At 49.3% G+C, this 22351-nt stretch overlaps 1 protein-coding gene, 1 long non-coding RNA gene and 1 pseudogene across 8 annotated transcripts in view; 1 reads left to right on the forward strand and 2 right to left on the reverse strand.

Moving 5' to 3' along the window:
- HNF4A (hepatocyte nuclear factor 4 alpha) overlaps window positions 1-22351 on the forward strand; it is a 60036-nt gene that overhangs the window by 16938 nt on the left and 20747 nt on the right. For 2 of the 5 annotated variants that reach the window (XM_036418277.2, XM_036418279.2), the window contains exon 1: window positions 18427-18695. The exons of 1 other annotated variant lie outside the window; for it this stretch is intronic. In XM_036418277.2, the coding sequence (XP_036274170.1) occupies window positions 18581-18695 (115 nt within the window). In that variant the 5' untranslated portion in view covers window positions 18427-18580. Of the gene's footprint in view, window positions 1-18426; window positions 18696-22351 lie in introns of those variants that run through there. 2 more of the 5 variants (XM_036418278.2, XM_036418280.2) reach the window with 2 other exon arrangements.
- LOC118707650 lies at window positions 763-13663 on the reverse strand. Of its 3 annotated transcripts, XR_004984349.2 has the most exons (4): window positions 13386-13663; window positions 3036-3800; window positions 2004-2227; window positions 763-1749 (listed from the first exon to the last, which is right to left on the reverse strand). It is a non-coding gene; the product is annotated as an uncharacterized LOC118707650 (long non-coding RNA). The 3 variants fall into 3 exon arrangements; XR_006740236.1 differs by lacking the exon at window positions 763-1749 and having other exon boundaries at window positions 1751-2227; window positions 13386-13643; XR_006740237.1 differs by lacking the exons at window positions 763-1749; window positions 2004-2227 and having other exon boundaries at window positions 2357-3159; window positions 3576-3800; window positions 13386-13616.
- LOC118707410 lies at window positions 15416-16443 on the reverse strand (annotated as a pseudogene).

Here is a 22351-nt window from a genome sequence, read left to right on the forward strand (position 1 = left end):
TGAATCTAAAGGGATACTTTAAGCTTTAGGGTTTTGGTAGGTAATATTATTGAGTTTTTAAAAGTTTCTTCTAAGTAAGCTAGAATTTTTGTTTGTTTTAAAATCATAATTAATGCTGAGTGGTTGTAACTGCTTTTTCTGTATCTATTGAGATAATCCCTTTTTTTCCCCTTCATCTACTAATAGATTTTCTAATATTAAACCACTTCTTGCATTCCTGGATTAAACCAAACTTGACCATGATGCAGTATAAACATTTTATGCATTACTGACATTTTAAAAATTTTTAATAAGATATGGTTAGCCATTTCAAGGGTATAATTCAGAGGCTTTAAGTACATTCATTGTTATACAACCACCACCACCATCCTTCTCTTGAATTTTTAAAATCTTCTCATACTGAATCTCTGTCTTTAGTAAAAATTACTCTCCATTCCTCCCTACATCCAGACCCTGGCAACCACCATTTTACTTTCTGTCTCTATGAATTAGACTACTCTGCATACACTATGTAAGTGGAATCATAGAATATTCACTTTTTAAAAAAATATATTTTATTAATTTTTCACAGAGAGGAGGAGAGAGGGATAGAGCATTAGAAACGTCGATGAGAGAGAAACATCGACCAGCTGCCTCTTACACCCCCCCAACTGGGGATGTACCCGCAACCAATGTACATGCCCTTGACCGGAATCGAACCTGGGACCTTTCAGTCCGCAGACCAATGCTCTACCACTGAGCCAAACCGGTTTCGGCTAAAATATTCACTTTTTTGTGACTAGTCTATTTCACTTATTATAGCAGAAAGTTCTCAAGGTTCATCTATATTGTAGCAATTATCAGAACTTCCTTTCTTTTTTAAGGCTGAATAATATTCCATTGTATATTTATATCACATCTATCATTTGACACTTGGCTTGCTTCTAACTTTTGGCTCTTATGAATAATGTTGCTATGAAATAAATGTAAAAAATATGTATTTCAGACCCTGCTTTCAATTCTTTTGAATATACTAGTTATGTGTATAGTAAATACATGAATTATATTTTTTAAGGAACTGACAGACTATTTTCCATTTCTCACCACAGTGCAAATCAGTTTCAATTTCTCAACATCCTTGCCAACACTTGTTTTTATCTTTTTTTTAAAAAAAATATATTCATCTTAATGAGTGTGATGTGGTATCTCATTGTGGTTTTGACTTGTATATCTTAGTGATTAGTGACATTGAGCATCTTTTTATGTCCGTCCTAGTCATTTGTATATTTTCCTTGAAGAAATCTCTGTTCAAACCCTTTGCTGAATTGAAAATTGGTTTTTTTATTTTTTGTTGTTTGTGAGTTATAGGAACTTTTATATATTCTTGATATTAACCCCTTATCACATATATAATTTGCAAATATTTTCTCCCATTCCATGGTTGCCCTTTCATTCTGTTGATAATATACTTTGGTGCACAAAAGTTTTAAATTTATATGTACTTTAGTGTATCTATTTTTTTCTTTTTCTTTCAATGATTGTACTTTTGGTGTCATATCCAAGAAATTATTGCCAAATCCAATGTCATGAATATTTCCCCCTATGTTTTCTTCTAAAAATTTTATAGTTTTAGCTCTTATGTTTAGGTCTTTATTCCATTTTGTATTAATTTTTGTATATGGTATAAACTAAGAGTCCAACTTCATTCTTAAGCCAGTTTTTCCAACCATGAATTTGGTTCTGATTATATTTTATTTAAGACTTTTGCACCTTGCCCTAGCCGACTTGACTCAGTGGAAAGATTGTCAGCCTGCGGACTGAAGGGACCCAGGTTCGATTCCGGCCAAGGGCACATTCCTGGGTTGCAGGCTCAGTCCCCAGTGGGGGAGTGGGGTGCAGGAGGCAGCTGATCAATGATTCTGATTCTTTCTCATCATTGGTGTTTCTATTTCTCTCTCCTTCTCCCTTCCTCTCTGAAATCAATAAAGAAATATATATATTATTTTTTTTTAAGACTTTTGCACCTGGGAGATACTACTTTGGTTCAACCTCTGGTCCTTTGCTGGAATTTTGTCACCCTCCTCCCTGACATTTAGCTTGGGCTTGATACTCCCATGACAGGATGCTCATTACTTAATAAAGCAGCTTTTCCCCTGGTAAGAACCATTGTTTCTGGTAGAAAAATTCTCTCCCTTTTGAGTACAAACCTTGTAGCATCCATTTGTTGGTCCTGGATTGTCTTCTGGGGCTGTAAGAATAGGTCAGCACTCTTTTAAAGGAAAGTACTTTGATTTCAGTAAATAACACAACCACATGGTGGGCAACTGCATGCTGGGTTTCTAAGGTTCATCACATTCACTCCACAGCGCAATCTATAAAGAGCTCCCATGATTAATTCCTATTTTGCAGATGAAGCAAATAAGGCTTGACGGGTTATAATTTTCACAAGGTCAAACAGTTATGTAAATGGTGCCACCGAAGTTTCAAAGGCAGTGGCTTTGACCACTCTGCACACTGCCCGCTCCTCTTCCCCAATAGACAGCTCAGAACTCTTCTGGATCTTCAATTATTCTCACCCTGTCCCATCTGAGGAAGATTTTAAGTGTTCCGATTAAAGTTGATATCAAGCACAGTTGTTCTTGTTTGGTGCTGTAAGGGTAGAGAACAGAGGGCTCTTTCGCTCCATTGACCTGAGCACACGTCCCTCTAATGGCACATGTGATCGGGTTAGCAGTTTGGGCAGCTGCCACCAAAGAAAACTTCTAAAACTTTATCATGTCTCCTGCTGCTAAAGCAGCTCTCCCCATGCACACTGTCCAGGTGATTTATTTCTAATCAATGTGAAGGACTTTTCTTTCCTCCTCATGAGTTCAAACATCTCTCCAAATCCACCTGGATCTTGATTCTGCCGTTATTTTATAGCTGACATCTGTATAATATCCACTCTGTGCCAGCACACACCTTTCTGTATATTAACACAAATAATCTTCACAACCCAATGGCATCCACACCATCAGCCCCATTTTGCAAAGTAACAGAGCAGTTAAGTAACTCACCGAAGGTCACACAGCTTGTTTATGGCAGAACCAGAATTCAAGCCTAGAAAGTCAGGTTCCAGAATTTGTGCTCTCACCTCTATGCCGTGTTGCCACCAAACATCTGACAATCTCAGACACTTTTCTGGAGCCCAAAAGGTTGACACACTTAGGGACCTCCTTTTTTGTTGTTTTTGTTTTTTAACAAAGAGAGAACAGATCAAGGACACAGAGGCTTTGAAAGATAACAATATTAAGTCAGGATATACTATAGCAGTTTATTTCACTCTGCTTATTTTCCCTTTGGCTTCTACTTATAATACTGGTGTTTCATTTGGTAGTAATAACATTTCCTTCTAAAATAGGTCTAAGTTAAAATAAGTGAGTTGATGTGAAGGAGAGTGTTAATGGCATGAGTGGCTTTCAGATATGACAAATCGTAATGGTCATAGGAATATCTGTGAAGCTGTGGGAAGAACGTGTTCAGGAAAGACAGGTGAGGCTATGTCACAATGACCAAAACAAGCACGTGCCTCCGTGGCTAACACAGAGGACACTTACTGCTCACGTGTGGCACACATCCTCCGGCATGGGCTGGCAGGGCGTTCTTCTCTCCCTACCGACTCCACATCTGTATGTGCTTCCACAACAACCTCAGCACTGGCTCCTAACCCTTCCGCTCAGGTGTGACACCGATGGTTTCTGTTCACACTTCATTGGCCAAGATCAGTCCCATGGTCACATCCAACTTCGAAGGAGGCGAGAAAGGGTAATCCTGCCATGTGCCTGAAAGGAGAGAGGTGGAGTTGAGAACAGCTCACAGAGACCGCGAGCAAAAGAGCCTGAAAGATGGGTCTAGAAAGGTAGGCCAAGTCATGGCTCCTTGGATTGTCCTGTCCCAGCACCTGTTCCCAGAGCAGGTGGTCCAGGAGGGGACAGGCTGACACCACCATCTGTGAAGCTGACACTTCTCCCGGGCAGCACCTCAGGATTTATTTTGATTTCCTAAGTGGGTTCAGCTGAGCTCTGTGGTTAGTTTTCGTTTCTTCCCTGAAGGTAAATGAGGCAGTGTGGGCTTTGGCTGAGCTAAGATTTGGTTCTGTCACTGTTGTGAAGAGATGGCCAAGGATGGGTAATTAGAAAGGAGAGCATTCAAGGATGGGGCGGGGGAGGAGTTCACGGAGAAGGGAGCCTCACCCAGTGCTCGGTTATCTGATTATTGGGAGGCTTGCTGGAGGCGTTTGCAAAATGGGTTCTGAGGGCTCCATGCACCGGAAGCATCTGGAAGCTCATCACACATGTGATGCCTGGGCCCACTGTGGACCCTGGAGCCTAGAGGTGGGACCTGAGGCATCTGATTTTTTTTTTTTAAGATATCCTAAATATATTTTTATTGATTTGGGATAGGAAGGGAGAGGGAGAGAGAGATAGAAACATCAATGATGAGAGAGAATCATTGATCAGCTGCCTCCTGCACGCCCCCTACTGGGGCTTGAGCCCGCAACCCAGGCATGTGCCCTTGACCAGAATCAAACCTGGGACCCCTTAATCTGCAGGCCAATGGTCTATCCTCTGAGCCAAACCAGCCAGAGCCTGAATTTTTAATAATTGACCACAAATGATTCCAATGGACACTGAAAACCGAGACACACTGAATTTAGGGGAGAAAATTTCCTGTAAGCCCAGAGGTCTAACACAGTGGTTCTCAGTCAGGGGTTATTTTGAACTCCAAAGGCCAGATGGCAATGTCTGGAGATAATTCTGGTTGGCATACCTTGGGGGAGCGAGTGCCACAGGCATCCAGAGGGTAGAGGCCAGAGATGCTGCCAAGCATCCTGCCATGCCCAGGACAGTCCAGGCCCCATAACAAAGAATTATTTAGTCCAAAATGTCCGTAGTGCCAAGGTCAAGAAACTCTGCTTAACAAGAGTTGGAGCCTTCCAAATAAAAAGGCACAGATGATTTTTTAATCTTCTCTCTTAATTTTACTTTCCAAAATTTCTACTCTAAGCACAGAATCCTTTTCATTGAAAACATAGTATGCACCAAGCATTTTATGTACATTATATCAGTTTTTCCTAAAAAATCTTTTCAGTCATTCATCCAACAAATATTTATTAAGCACCTATTATGCATTTAATTTAATTTTTAAAAATTTTTTATCCATTTAATTTTAAACTGTTCAAGGTGTGGGGTGCACCCTGGGGAATACAGTAGACAAGAATCTTCTCCTTAATGGGGGCAGAAGAGATGTATAAAAGCCCTGAGACAGGAAAGAAAAAACAAAAGCTAGTGTGGCTGCTAGTGTGGGGTGGGGTGTGTGAAGTGAAATTGGGTTGGAGATGTAGAGATACAGAAACAAGGTTAGGTAGGCCTCAGTCCATGGAAGACTTGGATTTTCTGAGTTTTGTTATAAATGCATAGGAAGCTGTAATCGTTTAAGAGAGGGACCTGATCCAATCTGTTTTATAAGATCATCCCTGGACTCCGGAAAAGAATGGGCACAGGGCCCAGAGGGGAGGAAAAAGAGAAGTGAACAGACTTTTACAGACCTGGAGAGATGATGGTGTTGTGGGCAAGGCTGGCTGTGGTGGAGATGAAAATTTGAGATATTATTAGAGGTGGTAAGAACTGGATTTCTGATGTGTTGAGAGGGATGAGAGGAAAGAACCAAAAGTAGTGACTCCAGGAGTTGGGCTTGAATAACTGAGATGGGGTGGGGTGATGGAATATGACAGTTAATGTAGATATTATTATTAATATTCTCTTTTTAAAATATTTTTATTTTTATTTTAGAGAGGGAGAGGGAGAGAGAAATAGAAACATCCATGGTGAGAGAGAATCATCATCGATCAACTGCCTCCTGCACGCCCCACACTGGGCCCCAGAGCCAGGCATATGCCATGACCAGGAATAGAACTGTGACCTTCTGGTTCATAGGTCAATGCTCAACCATTGAGCCACACTGGCCCATCTTTAATATTATCTTTTTAAGACTAAGGAAGAGAAGTGAATTGTCCTACTTTACGAAACTAATAAGTGGACTCAGATTCAGTTGTCTCTAACTCCAAAGATCATAATTTTCCCAGTCTTCCGGACCCACACATTAATCTTTATAATAGTAATATGAAATTTTAAGATATATAAATATCCCTGAATGCAAACGAGGGATTCCACAGGGGCCAGCACAAAACCTGGGGCCCTCTTTTAAAGGCACTTGCACGTTGCAAACGGATGTGGGGAATATAAATTTCGTAGATGGTGGAATACAGCGCGGTACCGCCACAGGGAACCGGTTTTAAACTCTTGCCTTCTTATAGGTGTAGTGGCCAGGTGTTGGTGTGTGACACGAGGTAAATTGGCTTTCGCTAACTAAACCCAGTGAGTTGTGTTGACCTGCCTTCCGCTGAGTTTGGAGTGAGTTGTCTGAGGTTGGCGGGATTGTAATGCAACTTTCACTCTGAATGGTGAAGCTCCTGTGACTATTTGCTTCTGAGAGCCAGTTCCTGTGTTGGCCACTAGGAGGAGCCCAAGACGCTCAAAGCGCGGCGCTGCGGTGCCTCTGGGCTGCTTTCTGATGGACGCCCTTGGGCTTTGCGCGGCGTCCCAGGGCCACTGTGAGACAGGTGGCCACGCTTCTTTGCACAGCCCCTACGGCCCCTTCGTCTGGCTCTCAGCCCCGCACAGGACATTGGCTGACCGAGGGGTGGGGCCGCGAGCTCGCGAAGGTTTGTGAAGATCCAAGTTACAAAATTGTGGAGTCTTGTCAGGTGAGACTCAGCAGCTCCCCTCCCTCTGCTGCCCCTTCTGCTTGCTTTTGAGCCCTTCCCTCAAGTGTAACAGCCTCCACAGCGCCCTTTGAGGTCCTGAAAGGACTTCTACACAGTAGTACCACACCGGAGCTTAGAACTGTCCCATGAGGACAAAGGCCACTAGCTCAGAGACCACCCTATGCAGAGATACTCCCTACAGTCCCCAGGCACTGTAACACCCAGCATTTGAAATTCGTCTCTTTTTTAATGGCTTGCATACCATCTCCACTGTGCCTCCCCGCTGAAAGTAAGTTCTGTGGAGGGGGGAATAGGATGGCCAGATCCAGTACAGAACACCCAGTTACCTTTGAACTTGAGGATAAACAACAAGAGTTTGAAGTATAAGAGTGCCCCAGGTGTTATTTGGTCCATGCTTATCCTAAAATAATTATTCATTGCTTATTTGAAATTCAAATTTAATTGGGCATCCTGTATCTTTATTCGCTCAAACATCCACAACAATGCACATGGAAGGGGCTGGATAAATGTTGAAAGACTGGACGGACAAATTCCTTCCTTCCTTCATTTATTCATCCAACCCGCTGAGTTCCAGCTAGCTTCTGGGAATATAAGGGTAAAAGAGAAAGGGACAGACAAATAACCAGAACCACCGCTGGATTACACTTCGATGATGTAAAGCACTGGGGACTGTGGGAGCACAGAGGAGGACCCTGCCGAAGCCAGCAGGACTGCCCGGAGGAAGATGGCTAAGATGGGACTGAGAGGATGAGAATGTGAAGAAAGAGGTGGGACAGCTGCTCTAGGCAGAAGGCCTGACATGTGCAAAGGCCAGAGACAAGGGATGGGGGCAGCTGTGCAGTGCAGCTGAGGCTCAGGAAGAGGCGAGGAGACTCACACTCAATGAGCATCAGTGCTCACCAGTCAGGCACAATCGGGATTGTGCCCGTTGTGTGGACGAGGAAATCGAAACTCAGGGAAGTGAAGTGTCTGGCCTGGGGCTGCAGTCTGCGTGGGAAAAGCTTAGCTTCTAACTCAGGCCTGGCAGACGCTGAAGCCTGCCCTCTTCTAGGAAAGCCTCTGGGTTAAGCATTATCGCCCCAGTTGGAGAATGACGAAGCCAAGGCCCAGAAAGGTGATGGGGTCCTCCCTGTGAACGCGGCTCTGCCCGGTTTAACAGGACAACACGTTGGCAGTGTGAATCGGGAGGTTTATCTCACACACTCTCCAGAGAGACAACGGGAGGGCTGGGCAGGACCCAGGAGTCCAGGCCACGGTCTCTCATTCCTGTTTGGGTTGGGCCTCTACTACCCCCTTGCTCAGCTCCGTGGCTAATTCCTTGCATGGGTCCTGGGCGGGTCTGCAGTTTCCATGGGACCGCCTCCCACCATCCCTGAAATCTCACTGTGACCAGTATTAAGAGATTAACTGTCAAGCAGCCCTTACAGGGTCCAGGGTGCCAGTGCGGCAGTGGGAGGATGAAGCGGTGGCCCACCGTGCGGGACCCCAAAGCTCCAGAAGGACGATGTCGGCCTGGGGCCAGGGCTTCCCTCGGGACCCACCAGGTATGGTCCCAACTCCATTTTTAAAAATATATATTTCATTGATTTTTTACAGAGAGGAAGAGAAAGAGATAGAAACATCGATGAGAGAGAATCATCAATCAGCTGCCTCTTGCACACCCCTCAATAGGGATGTGCCCGCAACCAAGGTGTATGCCCTTGACCGGAATCGAACCTGGGATCTTTCAGTCCATAGGCCGACGCTCTATCCACTGAGCCAAACCGGTTTCGGCTCCACTTTTTTTTTTCTTTTTTTTTTAAATATATATATTTTATTGATTTTGTACAGAGAGGAAGGGAGAGGGATAGAGAGTTAGAAACATCGATGAGAGAGAGTCATCGATCAGCTGCCGCTTGCACACCCCCTACTGGGGATATGCCCGCAACCAAGGTACATGCCCTTGATCAGAATCGAACACGGGACCTTTCCGTCCCCAAGCCGATGCTCTATTCTAGGGGTGTCGAACTCAATCAGAGAAGGGGCCAAAATCTAAAATCCAGCCTAAATCGCGGGCCGAATGGTTTACTGAACAGTCATAAACTGTCATTGTGATGGAAACGCAGCGGAGTGCAGTGATGACAGCGCGGTGCGGGCCACACTGCAAGGCCTGGCGGGACGGATTTGGCCCGCGGGCCTTGTGTTTGACACATGTGCTCTATTCATTGAGCCACACCGGTTTCGGCTTGGCTCCACTTTTAACTGCAGAGGAGGATGAGGATGGGAGAGAGAGACAGGACCAAGGGGAGGAGTCTAGATTTGGAGCAGGGCAGAGACCCTGTACCCCTAGCCCCCACCCCAGGAAGGCCCAGGGCCCAGAGGGGCCCACCCTGCTCCTAATCAAGGCAGGATTCAGATTTCCTCAACGAGGTAAGGAGAGCCTCGTGGTCTCTTAAGAGTGCTCCAAAACTAAAGACCAGCTACCCAATCTTCCTCACTTTTGCTTTGGGGAAATTGAGGCACAGAGCGAGAAAGAGATTTCTCCAGGGTTAGTGAGTCAGCAAACCAAAGCCGATCAGGAATCCCGAGGGAGCCCTGGGGTAGCCTGAGAGGAAAACATTTGCTCAAAATGTCCCCTCCTCCCTGAACCCCAACTCCTCCTCCTTGACTTGTAGGAATAGGGTCCCCTCAGTCTTCTGTGCCCTGGGCCTGTCCCATCAGCCATGCCTCCCTTCCCTCTCTGCCTCCCCCTGCTACCCACCCCTGCCACCAGCACAGCCTGAGGCTGGCAGAGTCCCCTGGAGGCTGCACTCTGCAGGAGGCCACGGCCACCAGGCCCCAATGGTCCCATCGGGGGGACATCCCCTCACTGGGTTACTATCTGGATGACTTTATAAACATTTCGATCTCCTGCTTCAGCCCCTCTGACTTTGGTGCCCAGACACAGTGGGGGCCCTGACAGCCCACCCCCACCCACCTCCTGCCAGGGCTGCCTGGGAGAAGTGTGGGCTCCAGAGCCCACTGTCAGGCTTCCTGGAAGGCCACAGTGGGGCAGGGGGAAAACACCGTCTCTGGAGCCGGGGAGAGCGCTCAGACACCACTGACAGCAGGCTGAGCCTCCGTTTCCTCACCTGGGAAGGGGGCAAGAACACTTTCTCAAAGCTTGCTCACAAATGCTGTGGGAGAATCTGCAAGCTCTCCTGTTAAATGAGCAAGAAAGGTACAGAACCGTGTTTGGGGTGCGGGCGATGCTGCCTCAAGAAAACCTGGAGAATCACAGGAGAGGAAGAGAAGGGTTACCTCTGTGAAGAGGGGAGGGGACTGGAGGACAGGCCACGGGGGAGGAAGCAAGACTTCTCGAAGTGCATCTTTGATATTGTTGTGATTTTTGAACCACGTAAACTATCAAATCGTCATCATCGCACATACCTCAGTAAGATGGCAGGTGTGTGGCCAGGATGGAGACCCATACACTAGGATTTGATTAAAGGAACAGAGAAAGCCTAATCCAGAAAGTCTCTGGATTCTTGTGCCCTTTTCAGTCAGTCTCATGTTGCCAGTAGCAAAATAATGGCCATGGGTACTGTGGACCAGAGCTTCTGTCTGAACGTCCTCTCACTGAACTGGCAGAGGAATCTGCTGTCATTCCCATTTTGCAGATGGGCAAACTGAGACGCACTGAAGTTGCAACCAGTAAGTTGTTGAACTTGAATGCCCAACGAGGCCTTTTCTGCTCCAGATTTCAAGCCCTCCTACAGTGGGTCTCAATCTTGGCTGCATATCAGAATCACCTGAAAGCTTTAAAAAATACTGATACCTCAAGCCCACCCACCCCATCCCAAGATTTGATCATTGGTCTGTGGTGGAGCTTGGACATCGGTATTTTTTAAAGGCCCCAGGCAATTCTAATTCACTGTCAGGGCTGAATCTCTGCTTTATGCTAGACAACTTTTCAAATGGGAAACCAAGACCAGGGCGGGAAATAACCTAGTCCAAGGTCACATAGTGGCTGGAAATAGAGCCGGGGCAGGCCTGACATGGAGCCCCTGGGCAGGCAAATCCCCCTGGGCACTTGGCTTGGTAAGTGGCAGAAGGCTGGATTTCACCTCCATTTGCCGCCTTAGCCAGAGAACCTTTGTGCAGTGAGCAGCCGGTACCCTATATGCAGTGACCCTGCTCTGCGTCTCAGGATTCCCAACCACTTCACTCCAGCCACCTCCTGGAGCTCTTCAGAATAAGGGTGCAGGGAGACCAACGGTGTTGTGTGGGATGTGGGTTCACCCCTCACTCCAAGAGCCAGGCAGGGACTCCCCATCATCCTTCAGGGCCCCAGAGGCTGGGCAGGCCCCATCTAACTCCCAAGGTCACTTCTGCAGATAAAGTCAGGATCATAACCAGGAGAGAGAAACATAAACAGGATAGCAACAGCCTCAGCTCAGAAGTCACAAGCCACCTGGCAGGAGACCGCCTGTGGGGAGGCCCCGCCCACATAGATCCAAGTCCTCCTGGCTTCCTTCCTGACCATTTTCCAGACCACATTCTCTACCCTGTGTCTCCCACAATGCCCTGCTCTCTGGCCACGGCAGCCTCCATGCCCTCCCACCATCACCCACTGTGTCCTCCACTTCTGGACATTTTCTCTGCCCAGGATGCTGCCTTCTCCAGGAACCCATCCCCAACCACCCCAGCACAGAGACTGTCTTTCTCCTCCCGCCTTCCAGCCCAGGCATAAAGCCCACATGTGTCTTGGGATGGAGATTCTCTTATCCTCCCACTGGACACTCGTCACTGAATCACTTACTGTGAACCAGCCCTGGAAGGGTAGGGTGGCCTTGGAGCTAGGAACACAAACTCTGGAGCCAGACTGTTCGGGTTGGAACTCCAGCCCATAAGCAGTGTGAGCTTGGCATAGGACTCAACCTTTCTGTGCCTCCGGTCTGGGTGATAGAAACATCACCTGCCTCACAGAGCGGCAGTAAAGATTAACGAGTTAACACATGGAAAGCACTCCCGCTCTCTCCCCCACTAAAGGCTTTAAGAACATCGGCATGATTATCATTGCCTACGTCTCAGTCCACTTTATCCTCACAACAACCCAAGGAGTTAAGGACTGTTATGCCCAGCTTACAGATGAGGAAGCTGAGGCACAGAGGGGTTGTCAGGGTGGCGCTCTGCATCTTCCTCTGTGGCTGATGCCTGCGGAGAGAGGACGTGGCTAAACGAGTTGTAACTTGGAGCCCCCGGTTTCAGCTCGTGGCTGCTCCTTGAGGACCCACAGGACACAAAGCCAGGTGAGTTCCCCTGACACAGGCCTTCCGGTTGCTCTCAGGCACACCCTGACCCCAGCCAGCCCTGGGAGGGAGGGTGAATTGTGGAGGAGGGCCTTTTAGTACCGTTTGTTCACTAATATCCAGATTGCATCACTGCGTCCCTGTCTTCCCTATCCTAGCTGGAGATCCAGGACACCTGGGGTGACCTGTCCTTGCACAAGTCGCTTCCCTGCTCTGGCCTCCAGCTCCCCATCTGTACAATGGCCGAGGGGATGAGTCTGGACCAGCCGTCTTCCAGTTCTCATTACGTAGCCAGCTCAACCTTTCAGATGGGTTCCTGAGGCCCAGCACCCCCGAGAGGCAGGCACTGGGTGAAGCAGGGCCTGTGCACTCGCTCCTGGGGACCTCAGAGCCCACTGTGAAAGGCGCAGGCCACCTCCTCCTGCAGGCTCTCCTGGCTCTGACGCTGCAAGATTCTCGAATCCCAAGCTCAAAAGCTGCCGCTCGCATGGACAGCGTCCCCCCAGCTGCTTTTATCTCTCTTTGGTAACAGAGCAAATTTGCTCAGGACCCAGAACAGGGGAACAAGCAAACTGTTGACTCTGAAGCAAAACCTCCCCTTTGGAGGGCAGGCAGAGGATGTGCGTGGGGAGGCCGGCGGCCTCTTGCATAACCCGGGCGGCCTCCTGCCCACCCCGATCTTTTCAGGGTTAGGGGTGAAGCAAACCGCAAACTCATGCCCAGTTAATTTTTTAAGGCAAAATCAACAGGCCCAGCAATGATTAGCAGGCAGGTAAGTTCGTCTTAATTGTGCTGAGGACAGGGAGGAAGGAGGCTCCTGGAGGCCCAAGGATGGGGCTCAGTTATCAGTTAACCACATGAATGTTGTTTCCTTCCAAACCCACTGGCCTTCAGCCCCTCATCCCTCATCCTCCTCTCGTGGCAACCCAGTGGCCACCAGTCACTGAGTGAACACTCACCGCCATCCCGGGTCTGCAAGAGGTAGAACCTTGTGGGCTGTGATGGATAAAAGGAGTCCTCCTAGAGCTGGTGGATTCTTGTTAAGGCAAAGCTCCCCCACTACAGCTATGTAGCCTTGAGCATGTTTCCTCCACCCTGTGGGGCTTAGCGAGGGGCCGGGTCTGTGGCTCAACCTGCAGCCACTCCCCTGGGGCTCAGTGTCCCCGTCCACCAAATGTCTCCAAGTTCTGCGAGGTCATAATTAGATTATGTCCACGTGACCTGTCCCCGGGGGTGAGGAGGGTGGTCAGAGCAGTGTTTTAGGAGTCTAGGGGGGCAGAAAAGATGCCCAGGAGAGGGAAGGTGCCTACCTGATATCTGCTGTCGGTGCCAACAAGCATCAGATCCCAGCTCCAGGCAGAGGGCTCCTCTCGGGTGCGAGGCAGGGGTCCCTGTGGGGTGGGATGGAGCCGCAGGAATGGCCTGGCGGGCCCCCTGGGACAGGATCTCTTCCCCTCCAGACCTTGGGAGCTGCCAAAGGAAGCAGCCCCAGGCCTGCTGGCTGCCTGGACTGGAGTTTGGTCAGTGGTTGGGGACCTATATTGTGAGAAACTTAGGACTTTGTCCACAAACTGGAATTTGAAATTTCAAAGGGGCGAAACTGAAGGGCCCTACCCCAGAGTGGAGATGGCTCTTGGCTTCTTTCCCCCACGACTTTTGTTCTTTGTCTTGATAAGTCCCTGGTTCCCGCACCATGAGCAGGGGGTGGGGAGAAGAAACGGGAGATAGCAGGTGGTGAGCACCCAGAGGACGCAAAGGTGCCGGCGGCCAGGGGACATGGGGGCTGGAGGATGCCCCTGAACTTGTACATGCCAGGGACGGGCTCTGTGGCTTCTCAGGTCTCTGGGCTCCTGGCAGGGACCGGACAGTGGGCCCGCCAGCCCAGTGCGCCAGAATTCTGAGGTTATTTTGTGGGGCCCCTGGACAGAGGCGGCAGGTAGGGGTTGGAGCCCTCAGCTCCGGAGTCATACTAGAGCTCAAATCACGGCCCCTCTTGTCATGACCTGTATGGCCTTGGGCAAGTCACATCACCTCTCAGAGTCTCTGTTTTGTCATCTGTGAATGGAGAACAGTGTAAAGTTCTCAGCTCTGGGCCCAGCACAGACTCCCCAGAAACATCAGCCATTATTATCATTTAAAAGAAAAATACTGAGCCTTGAGCCACTGTCCACACCAGATGCCTGAGCACCCTGCCCACGGCTGGGTCTCAGCAGTCCTTCCCCAACACCCGGCCACCCAGGGCGACACTAAGAGACCCCCCACCCCCCTCCATCCCAAGGCCTTAGTTTCTCCTTTGCTGTTGCATGTTGAGCTGGGGTCTGAGGGCCCGAGGGGGCGGGGCAGAGGTAAAGAGGGCTGCTGAGGAGCATTTGAGATCTTGATCCCTGGCATATGTCAGCAGTTTGGCTCAAATAAACTCTTATAAAAAATGTTAATAAAAGAAGGGCTGCTGAGTTGATGGCGTGAAGGCCAGGGTTTGTTTAGGGCTGGGCATGCCATCGCTAGCAGCGCTTCTGTGCAGGGGCCCTCGTTATGTGACCAGTGGGTCAAGAGTCAACCACCAATGACAGCACTTGCTACTGTCGCACTATAGGCCTACACTTGGCCATTATAGCCCAACTGTCACTGTGAAGAATGTATCAACCTACTCATCGAATGCCAAAACGAAGGCTGAGTGAGGTGGAACCTGACGTCACAACGTTTGGGAAGCTGGCAGTGCCTGGATTTTGACCCAGGTCTTTCTGGTTTTAAGATCTGTGATTGGGGTTTGGGCGGGGCCCGAAGGTGGGACTAGCAACCTTATAGTAGTATCTCATTTAATTGTCACAGCAAACTACAAGTTAGGCCCATTTTACAGAAGGAGAAACGAAGGCGTCAAAAGAATAACTTGCCTGAGACCACAGAGCCAGTAGATCTTACAGGTGGTGGATTGTTTATATGAGAAAACATGTATGAAGAGTACGTTGTTTGGCATCAGCTAAGGGTGGGGTAAATCATCTATGTAATAGGTTATGTAAGTTATATGGTTCAGGAGTGGGTAGATTTACTTTTTGGGTACATTGTGATGGGTAGGATATGTTTGGGACATGAAATAGGTTTCAGGAATGTACCTCATACTAGGGGTGTCGAACTCAATCAGAGAAGGGGCCAAAATCTAAAATCCAGCCTAAATCGTGGGCCGAATGGTTTACTGAACAGTCATAAACTGTCATTGTGATGGAAACGCAGCGGAGTGCAGTGATGACAGCGCGGTGCGGGCCACATTGCAAGGCCTGGCGGGACGGATTTGGCCCGCGGGCCTTGTGTTTGACACATGTGTCATAGACAGTAGGTCATATGTTGTACATTTGGGAGAGTGTGTATGCCATGGTTTGTATACTTAGCTGCTTGTCATGTGCAGGTTGTCTACCTGGTAGTTCTTGTATGCAACCAGTCATGTAAGTGGCATGACATGGCTTACCCTAGTTGATCATAGACCTTATTGAATTTGATCTAAGATGTCAAGTATAGAGACTGAAAGACTGTTATGTTTGTTACCAATTAAACTCTGACATGCCAACGATCACAGTCCACTTTTGGAAATGTGGAATGTGCCTCTTTTTTTTTTTTATGAGAGTTTCATAACTTTATTCAACAAACAGCAGTTAGTTCTCAGCCACATTAACTGTAGGTTTTTGAAAATGGTGAAGGTACATAGGTGACCAGGGTATGCAGCTAGTTTGGTGAATCTTCAGCCTCATTACGTTTTCTGGACAAACGTACCCAGATACGATATGGGCATTCCTTATTCCTTTGGCCCAGACAGAGTTGTTCAGCCTGGCGTCCATACACACGTCTGGGGTCCCCACCCCCTTCATGGCAAAATTCCAGGCCTCTTGAAACCCATGTAGCGGATGCGCTTGTGGATGTGGATGGTGTGCTCTCTGGTCACCACCGCATTGATGGCGGAGCGGCCCTTCTTCTCGCCACCCTTCTTGGCGGGAGCCTTTGTGCCTGGCAAGTTGGAAAGACTGGAATGTGCCTCTTGTGTGTAGCATGTGCTGCTAGATTATGAGAGGAGTCGCTGTGTGTGGCTTGTCACAGGTGCCAGACAGGTGGCAGGACTGGAGTCAGCCCTTGGAGCCCCCCCACCAGAGTTGCCCCTCCTCTCCTTTGTGCTAATCCCTCAGTCAGGTCTCCAGCCCAGCTCAGCACTGCCCCGAGGCCACTGGAGTCAGGATCAGATGCCCCTGGTGAGACCCATCAGTAGTTGAAATTTTCTTCAGGTCCTGATGGGCCCCTCACAGTGTGGGATGTGGTGGGGGCACGCTCTCTCTCTCTCTTGGGTTCTTACCCCGATATAACAAGTGGGCCAGGATCTGCTCCCATTCTGCAGTTCGGGAAATTGAGACCCTGAGAGAGAGGTGACTTAAACGAAGTTATCTGAATGGTGACAGAGCTCCTTCCTACACTCAGGTCTCTCCATCGCAAACCCAGCCTCTTCTCCTTCTGAACAATTGCTCTCCCCACCTCCCACCCCAGTTATCTCAGCTCCGAGAGAACAAAGCTACGCAGGGCAAAGAGAAGGCTTTTAATAATTGAAAGAATATGAGGAGGGTGCCTCCACACCCCCTCAAACATGCACCGCCTCACCCACTGATTTGCCTGCGCATTAATTCATCCATTTATTTACTCATTTACTCATTAGTTCCCTCTTTTACTAATTCACCCACTCATTAATTCACTCATTCACACATGAATTCACCCTGTCTGTAATTCACTCGCTCTTCCCCCCCCCTCCCTTTTAAATTGATTTCAGAGAGAGGAAAGGAGAGAGAGAAATATCAATGATGAGAGAGAATCATTGATAGCTGCCTCCTGCATGCTCCCTACTGGGAGTGAGCCTGAAACCCAGGCACCTGTCCTGACTTGGAATTGAACCCTGACCTCCTGGCTCATGGGAAGATGCTCAACCACTGAGCCACACTGGCTGGGCAAATTCACTCACTCATTTGTTCACCCACCCACTCATTCACTCACCAATTCACCCACTCTCACTAATTGGCTCTCTCACTAATTCACCCTCTCTTAATTACAGTTTTAAAAAATCCTACCACCTTAGTCCTTTCTGCTGAAAGAGGGTAGGCTCCCAGGCCTCCCTCCTTCTACCTCTGCCCAGTGATTTCCACCTTCCACTTTGCAACCTTGCCTCCCAAGCTAGATTGGGAGCTCATGGAAGTGTCTGTGGAGAGGGTAGTGAGGAGTGGAAGTGTGAGGAGAAATGGATGAGCCATGAGCTGAAGGCAGGCAGGTGCGGCTGCACCATGTTCAGGGCCCAGTCCAAAATGAGAAGGCAGGGCCCTGTGGTCAGAAATTATTAATAATTTCAGCAACAGCAGAGCATTAAACCAAGCCCGAGACCCAAGTGTGCAGCGGCTCAGGTGGCATTCCCACAATGCCCACTCCAAAGGAAGGAGATGGGTGGAGAGGAACGAAGAAGACAAGAAGGGGAGTCAGGGAGCAGAAGGCAAGGACACTTGCTAGTCTCCGTATGGTGCTTTATGAATGCCATCTCAACATTCACACCACACTCGTGGCTGATTGAGCCTCAGTTTCCTCTTCTATAAAATGCATTTTACCCAAAATCATTCACCCAAGGTCACGATTAATAGGTGGTAGGTATCTGACTGTAAATCCAAGTCTGTAGGCCACAAACCTTGTCTCCGCCTGTTCTGGGGAGAGGAAGGAAACCAGGAGGATGTGATGGGGAAATGGGAGATGGAGTGGGTCTGGGCCTGAGCATGCTAGCTGGGCGCTGTGGGGCAATGGTGGCCAGAATGGGGTCATGAGGAGCAGGGGAGGGGAGCCGGCGGCGAGTCCGCCCCTACCAAACTGCCTACCCATTCTGCCCCTAATGGAAGTAGGAAATGGGAAAGGAGCTCCCAGGATGAGGATCCAGAAGACTGGTGTCGGGAGCCATGAGGCAGCTTTATCTGAAAGAGCATGAAGGGTGAAAGTCATTGGTTTGGGAAGTCATTGAATGTGGGCACCTTGGTGGTGGGCTCTCCGCCCCAGCGTATCAGCTGGCATGTCCTACTCGGAGTGGCAATGACTTGGAGGGTGGCCGAGTCAGAGGGTCAAATAAGAGCCGATGAGCCAGGCTCTCTCCATCTTGCAGAATCAATAACTGAATATTGGTAAGGCCCCACCAGTTGTAACAGCAACCCTGGTGTCAGCCAGAAGCCAACAAACAGCCAAATCCCTGCGGCCCCGCCCAGACTATCCACCGGTGGGGGAGCCGATTAACCATTAACCCCCACCCCTCCCTGGCAGAGCCTCCACCCCTTCTCCGAGGCTAGGCCCAGACTCCAGGAGATCCTCCCAGAGGACAGTCTGAAAGGCAGGAAGGCAGAGAGCGCACCTGGGAGGAGGCAGGGGGAGGGTGAAGGGCGGGGGCCGGCTCGGCCTGCAGCCTTCCGGGTGGGCATCCTGGGCAGGGCAGGCGGCTGAGGAGCGGAGGGGGAGGATGCGCCTCTCCAAAACCCTGGTCGACATGGACATGGCCGACTACAGTGCCGCGCTGGACCCAGCCTACACCACCCTGGAGTTTGAGAACGTGCAAGTGCTGACGATGGGCAATGGTAGGTGGAGGCACGTCTGCCTAGGAATGCCCGTTGGCTAGGTACACCCAGGTGTGGGGGCAGGTCTCCGGCGTTCCGTTTTGGGCTGGGAGGAGGATAGAGGATGGCCAGGTTGGTCCGATAGGCCAGTGCAGGTAAAGGAAATGTGCCCAGGTACAGAGACCAGAGGCATTCTGGGTCAGGGGAGGCCTGCACGAACTTATCTCCAGCAAAAAGCAGGCCCAGGAATCGCTGTCAGGCCCTTGCAGTCCCTCAAAGCCATCCTGCTCAGTGCGTCACTGGGAGCGGGGACCTGCCGGTGAGCTCCTCCTTCCCATGCAGCTCCAGTAATTGTGACCAACCGGGCCCCTTCCTGAATCCCTTGGGCCTCGGGAGACGGTAAGGCACATCCGGTCCCTGGAGGTGGTAGATGGAGGATCCAGAAGATTGGTGTTTCGGGTGTCTTTGAGAATTTCCTGGGCTGAATGCCCCACTTAGAGAAAGTGGAGTTCTCAGGGAAGTTTTGCTGAATGAGACACCAGTCAGTAGAGTGTGTGTGTGTGTGTGTGTGTGTGTGTGTGTATGTGTGTGTGTGTGGTCATGGCCTCTTCTTGGTGTGGTGTACATGCATGAGTTCCCCTGTAAGTGGGTGGGTGATGATATACTGAGTTGGCAACTGTGTGCCCACGGAAACCATTAGCATCTTTGTGCCCATTTGTCTGTGTGCACCTGTTCTGTGCCCGTTTTCATTTGTATTTGTTCGCTGAGTGGGTTTGTGTTGGTTGGTGTTTCTAGAGGTGCCTGTGTTTGTCTTATGTATATAAGCAGTGGTGAGTGCGTACATGTGTCTGTGGATGTTTGCACAGATGTATGATGGATGTGGATTTGTTTGTGTGCCCTGTGTTTCCTGCATGGGCATTCTGACTCATGCCCTGTATGTACCTGCTTGTGGATATGGGCACATCCTTGCACTGGGGGCCGGTGCTGTTTGTGGGCCACGGTTATGCAGACATGATGTGCAGGATTTTGACATTGCCATTCACCAAGTGAGATTCTCATCAGCAACATGTCCATTTGTCTTTGAGCAGATTTTGTTGCTTGTATGTGTCTCTCCATGTTTATAATCACCAAGATCCCATCTGGTTCTCCTTCACAAGAAGGTTGGGAGAGGAAAGGGACTTGAAAGCCAGGAAGTTTCTCGAAAGAAAGGTCCCTAACTGGTGGCCAGTCAGCCTCAGTGGAGAAGTGAGTGGCAGCCAGCTGAGGTCAGCCTGCCACCTGCCTTACTGCCCTGGCTCTGTGGCTTCAGCCCAGGCCTCGAAGGCTTGTGGTCAGTTTGGCTCAGCTGGAAAAAGGTGATTCCCTGCCTGTGGTCAGTGGGCACTGTCCATAGTCAGTCTCACCAACTGCTCACCTATCCCTGCCATCCACCCACTGTGTGACCTACATGTCACTTCTCCTCTCTTGGTCTCTTCTACAAAATGGGCTTAATCACCCCAAGTCTGCTTGCTGGCCAGCTTTTAGGAATATCCAAGGGTCACCTGAGGAACTGAGGGACAAACATGCAGGCAATGGTAAACAGGGAGCTGCTGCCCTAGGTGGGGTGCATGTGACCCCACAAGGACAATGTGTGCTGTCACACTCCTGGCCACCACCCAGCCCCAGGCTGCTCCCTGGAGCTGGTGCCATCTACCCTGCAGAGCGCATGCCTCCAGCTCCCAGGAGCCCTGTGCTCCTGAGGCAGAGCCAAGCCCCTTGATTGGGTGACCTGAAGACAGGACAGCTTCCTGCCCTGGAGCCAGATAAATTAGGGCTCAAATTCTGGCATAGATTCTTTCCTGTTGCAACCTCAGTTCTTCATCTCTAAAATGGGAATAAATAATAGCACCCACCCCAGGGCTTACCAGAGGATGAAATAAGATAGGGTGCTTAATATCTTAGCACTCGTAACTGGTCCTGGCCCCACCTGAGTCATCTCAGGAACTCCAAACACCTGTCAGGAGGGTTTACGTTCTTTACTGGAGTTTGAAGTGGTCTTAGAGTTGAGGTTATGTTTGGCAAACATCCTGAGCTGGTAGCTCAAAGGCTCCAAGGATAGCTCCCCATCTGTCCCCATCTTGGACTCAGAACCAAAAGTTACAGGGGTTCCTTGTTTCAGAGACCCTAGTAGACACCCCAACAGGGGCAACAATGGCCAGAATCACCACTAAGTCATATATCTGGCTCCTCTACTTCCCAGCAGTATAATGACCCTGAACTAGCCACTTATCCTCTCTGGGCCTTGGTGTTCTCACCTGGAGAATGGGGCTGATCAGCTGACCCCAGGGATGAGATTATATACTTGGCAGCACCCAGCCCATCCTGAATGTGGGCACTCCTTCCCCTAGCCTCATCCTGAATGAACCGGGAATTGTGGGTCAGCTCTTCCCAGGGGTCTGGGGAGGCGAGGCTGAGGGAGAAAGGGCACCAGCATAGCTTAACAATTATCCCCATCTCCAGGAATAATTCACCAAGTGGAGGGGGCCGCACTCTTGGGCACCCTGGGGAGAGTAGGAGATGTTCAGCCAGGTGACGGCAGGATGAATGCAGCGGAGTCTGCTTGCACACAGAGGCTGGAAGTCTTGTGCTCTGAGAGTTTTCTTCTGCAGGAAAGTCATTTCACAAATGCCGATATAATGCTTATTCTGTGACAAGCACTTCACTGAAACACCACAACACCCTAGGCATTTTCCTCCTATTTTAAAAGTGAGGAAAGGAAGGCGAGAAGTTAATTCAGCCAAGGGCAAAGAGGTGGGCTACTGGAATTCTAACTGGGCAAAAGGGCTCCAGACTTTGTGGTCTTAGTACAGCGCCATGCCCCTCTTCAGTGCTTAACTGGTTGTTCCCTAGGAATTCAAGGTCGGCCTCAGGGTTCTAGGAGAACAGTGTGTTATGACTTGGTGTGCTGTGCACATGCATGCATTCTTCAAGGGAGATGAGACCTAGTGTTTATCATCTTCTCCAAGAGGTCTATCCTTGGTGGGAGATTTACTTATAAAAAGAGGGGTCGGCTACTGATTAAAAAAAATAAAAATTGAATATCACTCATCTAGGGGAAATGGTGAACAACATAGACTGATGAACAAGAACAGACCCAGAGATAAGGAGCCATGGGTCAGACCTCAAAAGGAGGGTGAGGATAAAAGGGAGAGATCAACCAAAGGACTTGTGTGCATACATATGAGCCTAACCAGTGGTCAAGGACAATAGGGGGGTGGGGGCATAAATGGGGAGGGGTGGGGGATTGGAATGGGGGGTTGAGGACAAATATGTGATACCTTAATCAATAAAGAAATTTTTTTTAAAAAATTGAAAACCACTAGAACAGTAGAACTGCCCTATTTATATTTAGGGAAACCAAGGCCCAGGGGAAATTGAAGCAATGAAACAAACTTGCCCCAAGGTCACAGGCGAATTAGTGGCAGCATCAGTACTAGCACCCGAGACCCCAGCATCCAATCCAAGATCTTTGTCACCTGCCTAAAAATACCCCTCCTCACATTTATGTGGATGCAGTAGCTTTTGCCTCTGGGAAAAGAGGTATTTGAAGCGTGCACATTTTCTTTCATGTCCCTCCCAGGAGGACAAATGAGCCACAGTCCTTGGTGCATGTCTTCTCATTTCCCAGGAGAGTTGTC

The sequence above is a fragment of the Pipistrellus kuhlii genome, unplaced genomic scaffold, assembly GCF_014108245.1.
Source record: "Pipistrellus kuhlii isolate mPipKuh1 unplaced genomic scaffold, mPipKuh1.p scaffold_m20_p_6, whole genome shotgun sequence".
NCBI lineage: Eukaryota > Metazoa > Chordata > Mammalia > Chiroptera > Vespertilionidae > Pipistrellus > Pipistrellus kuhlii.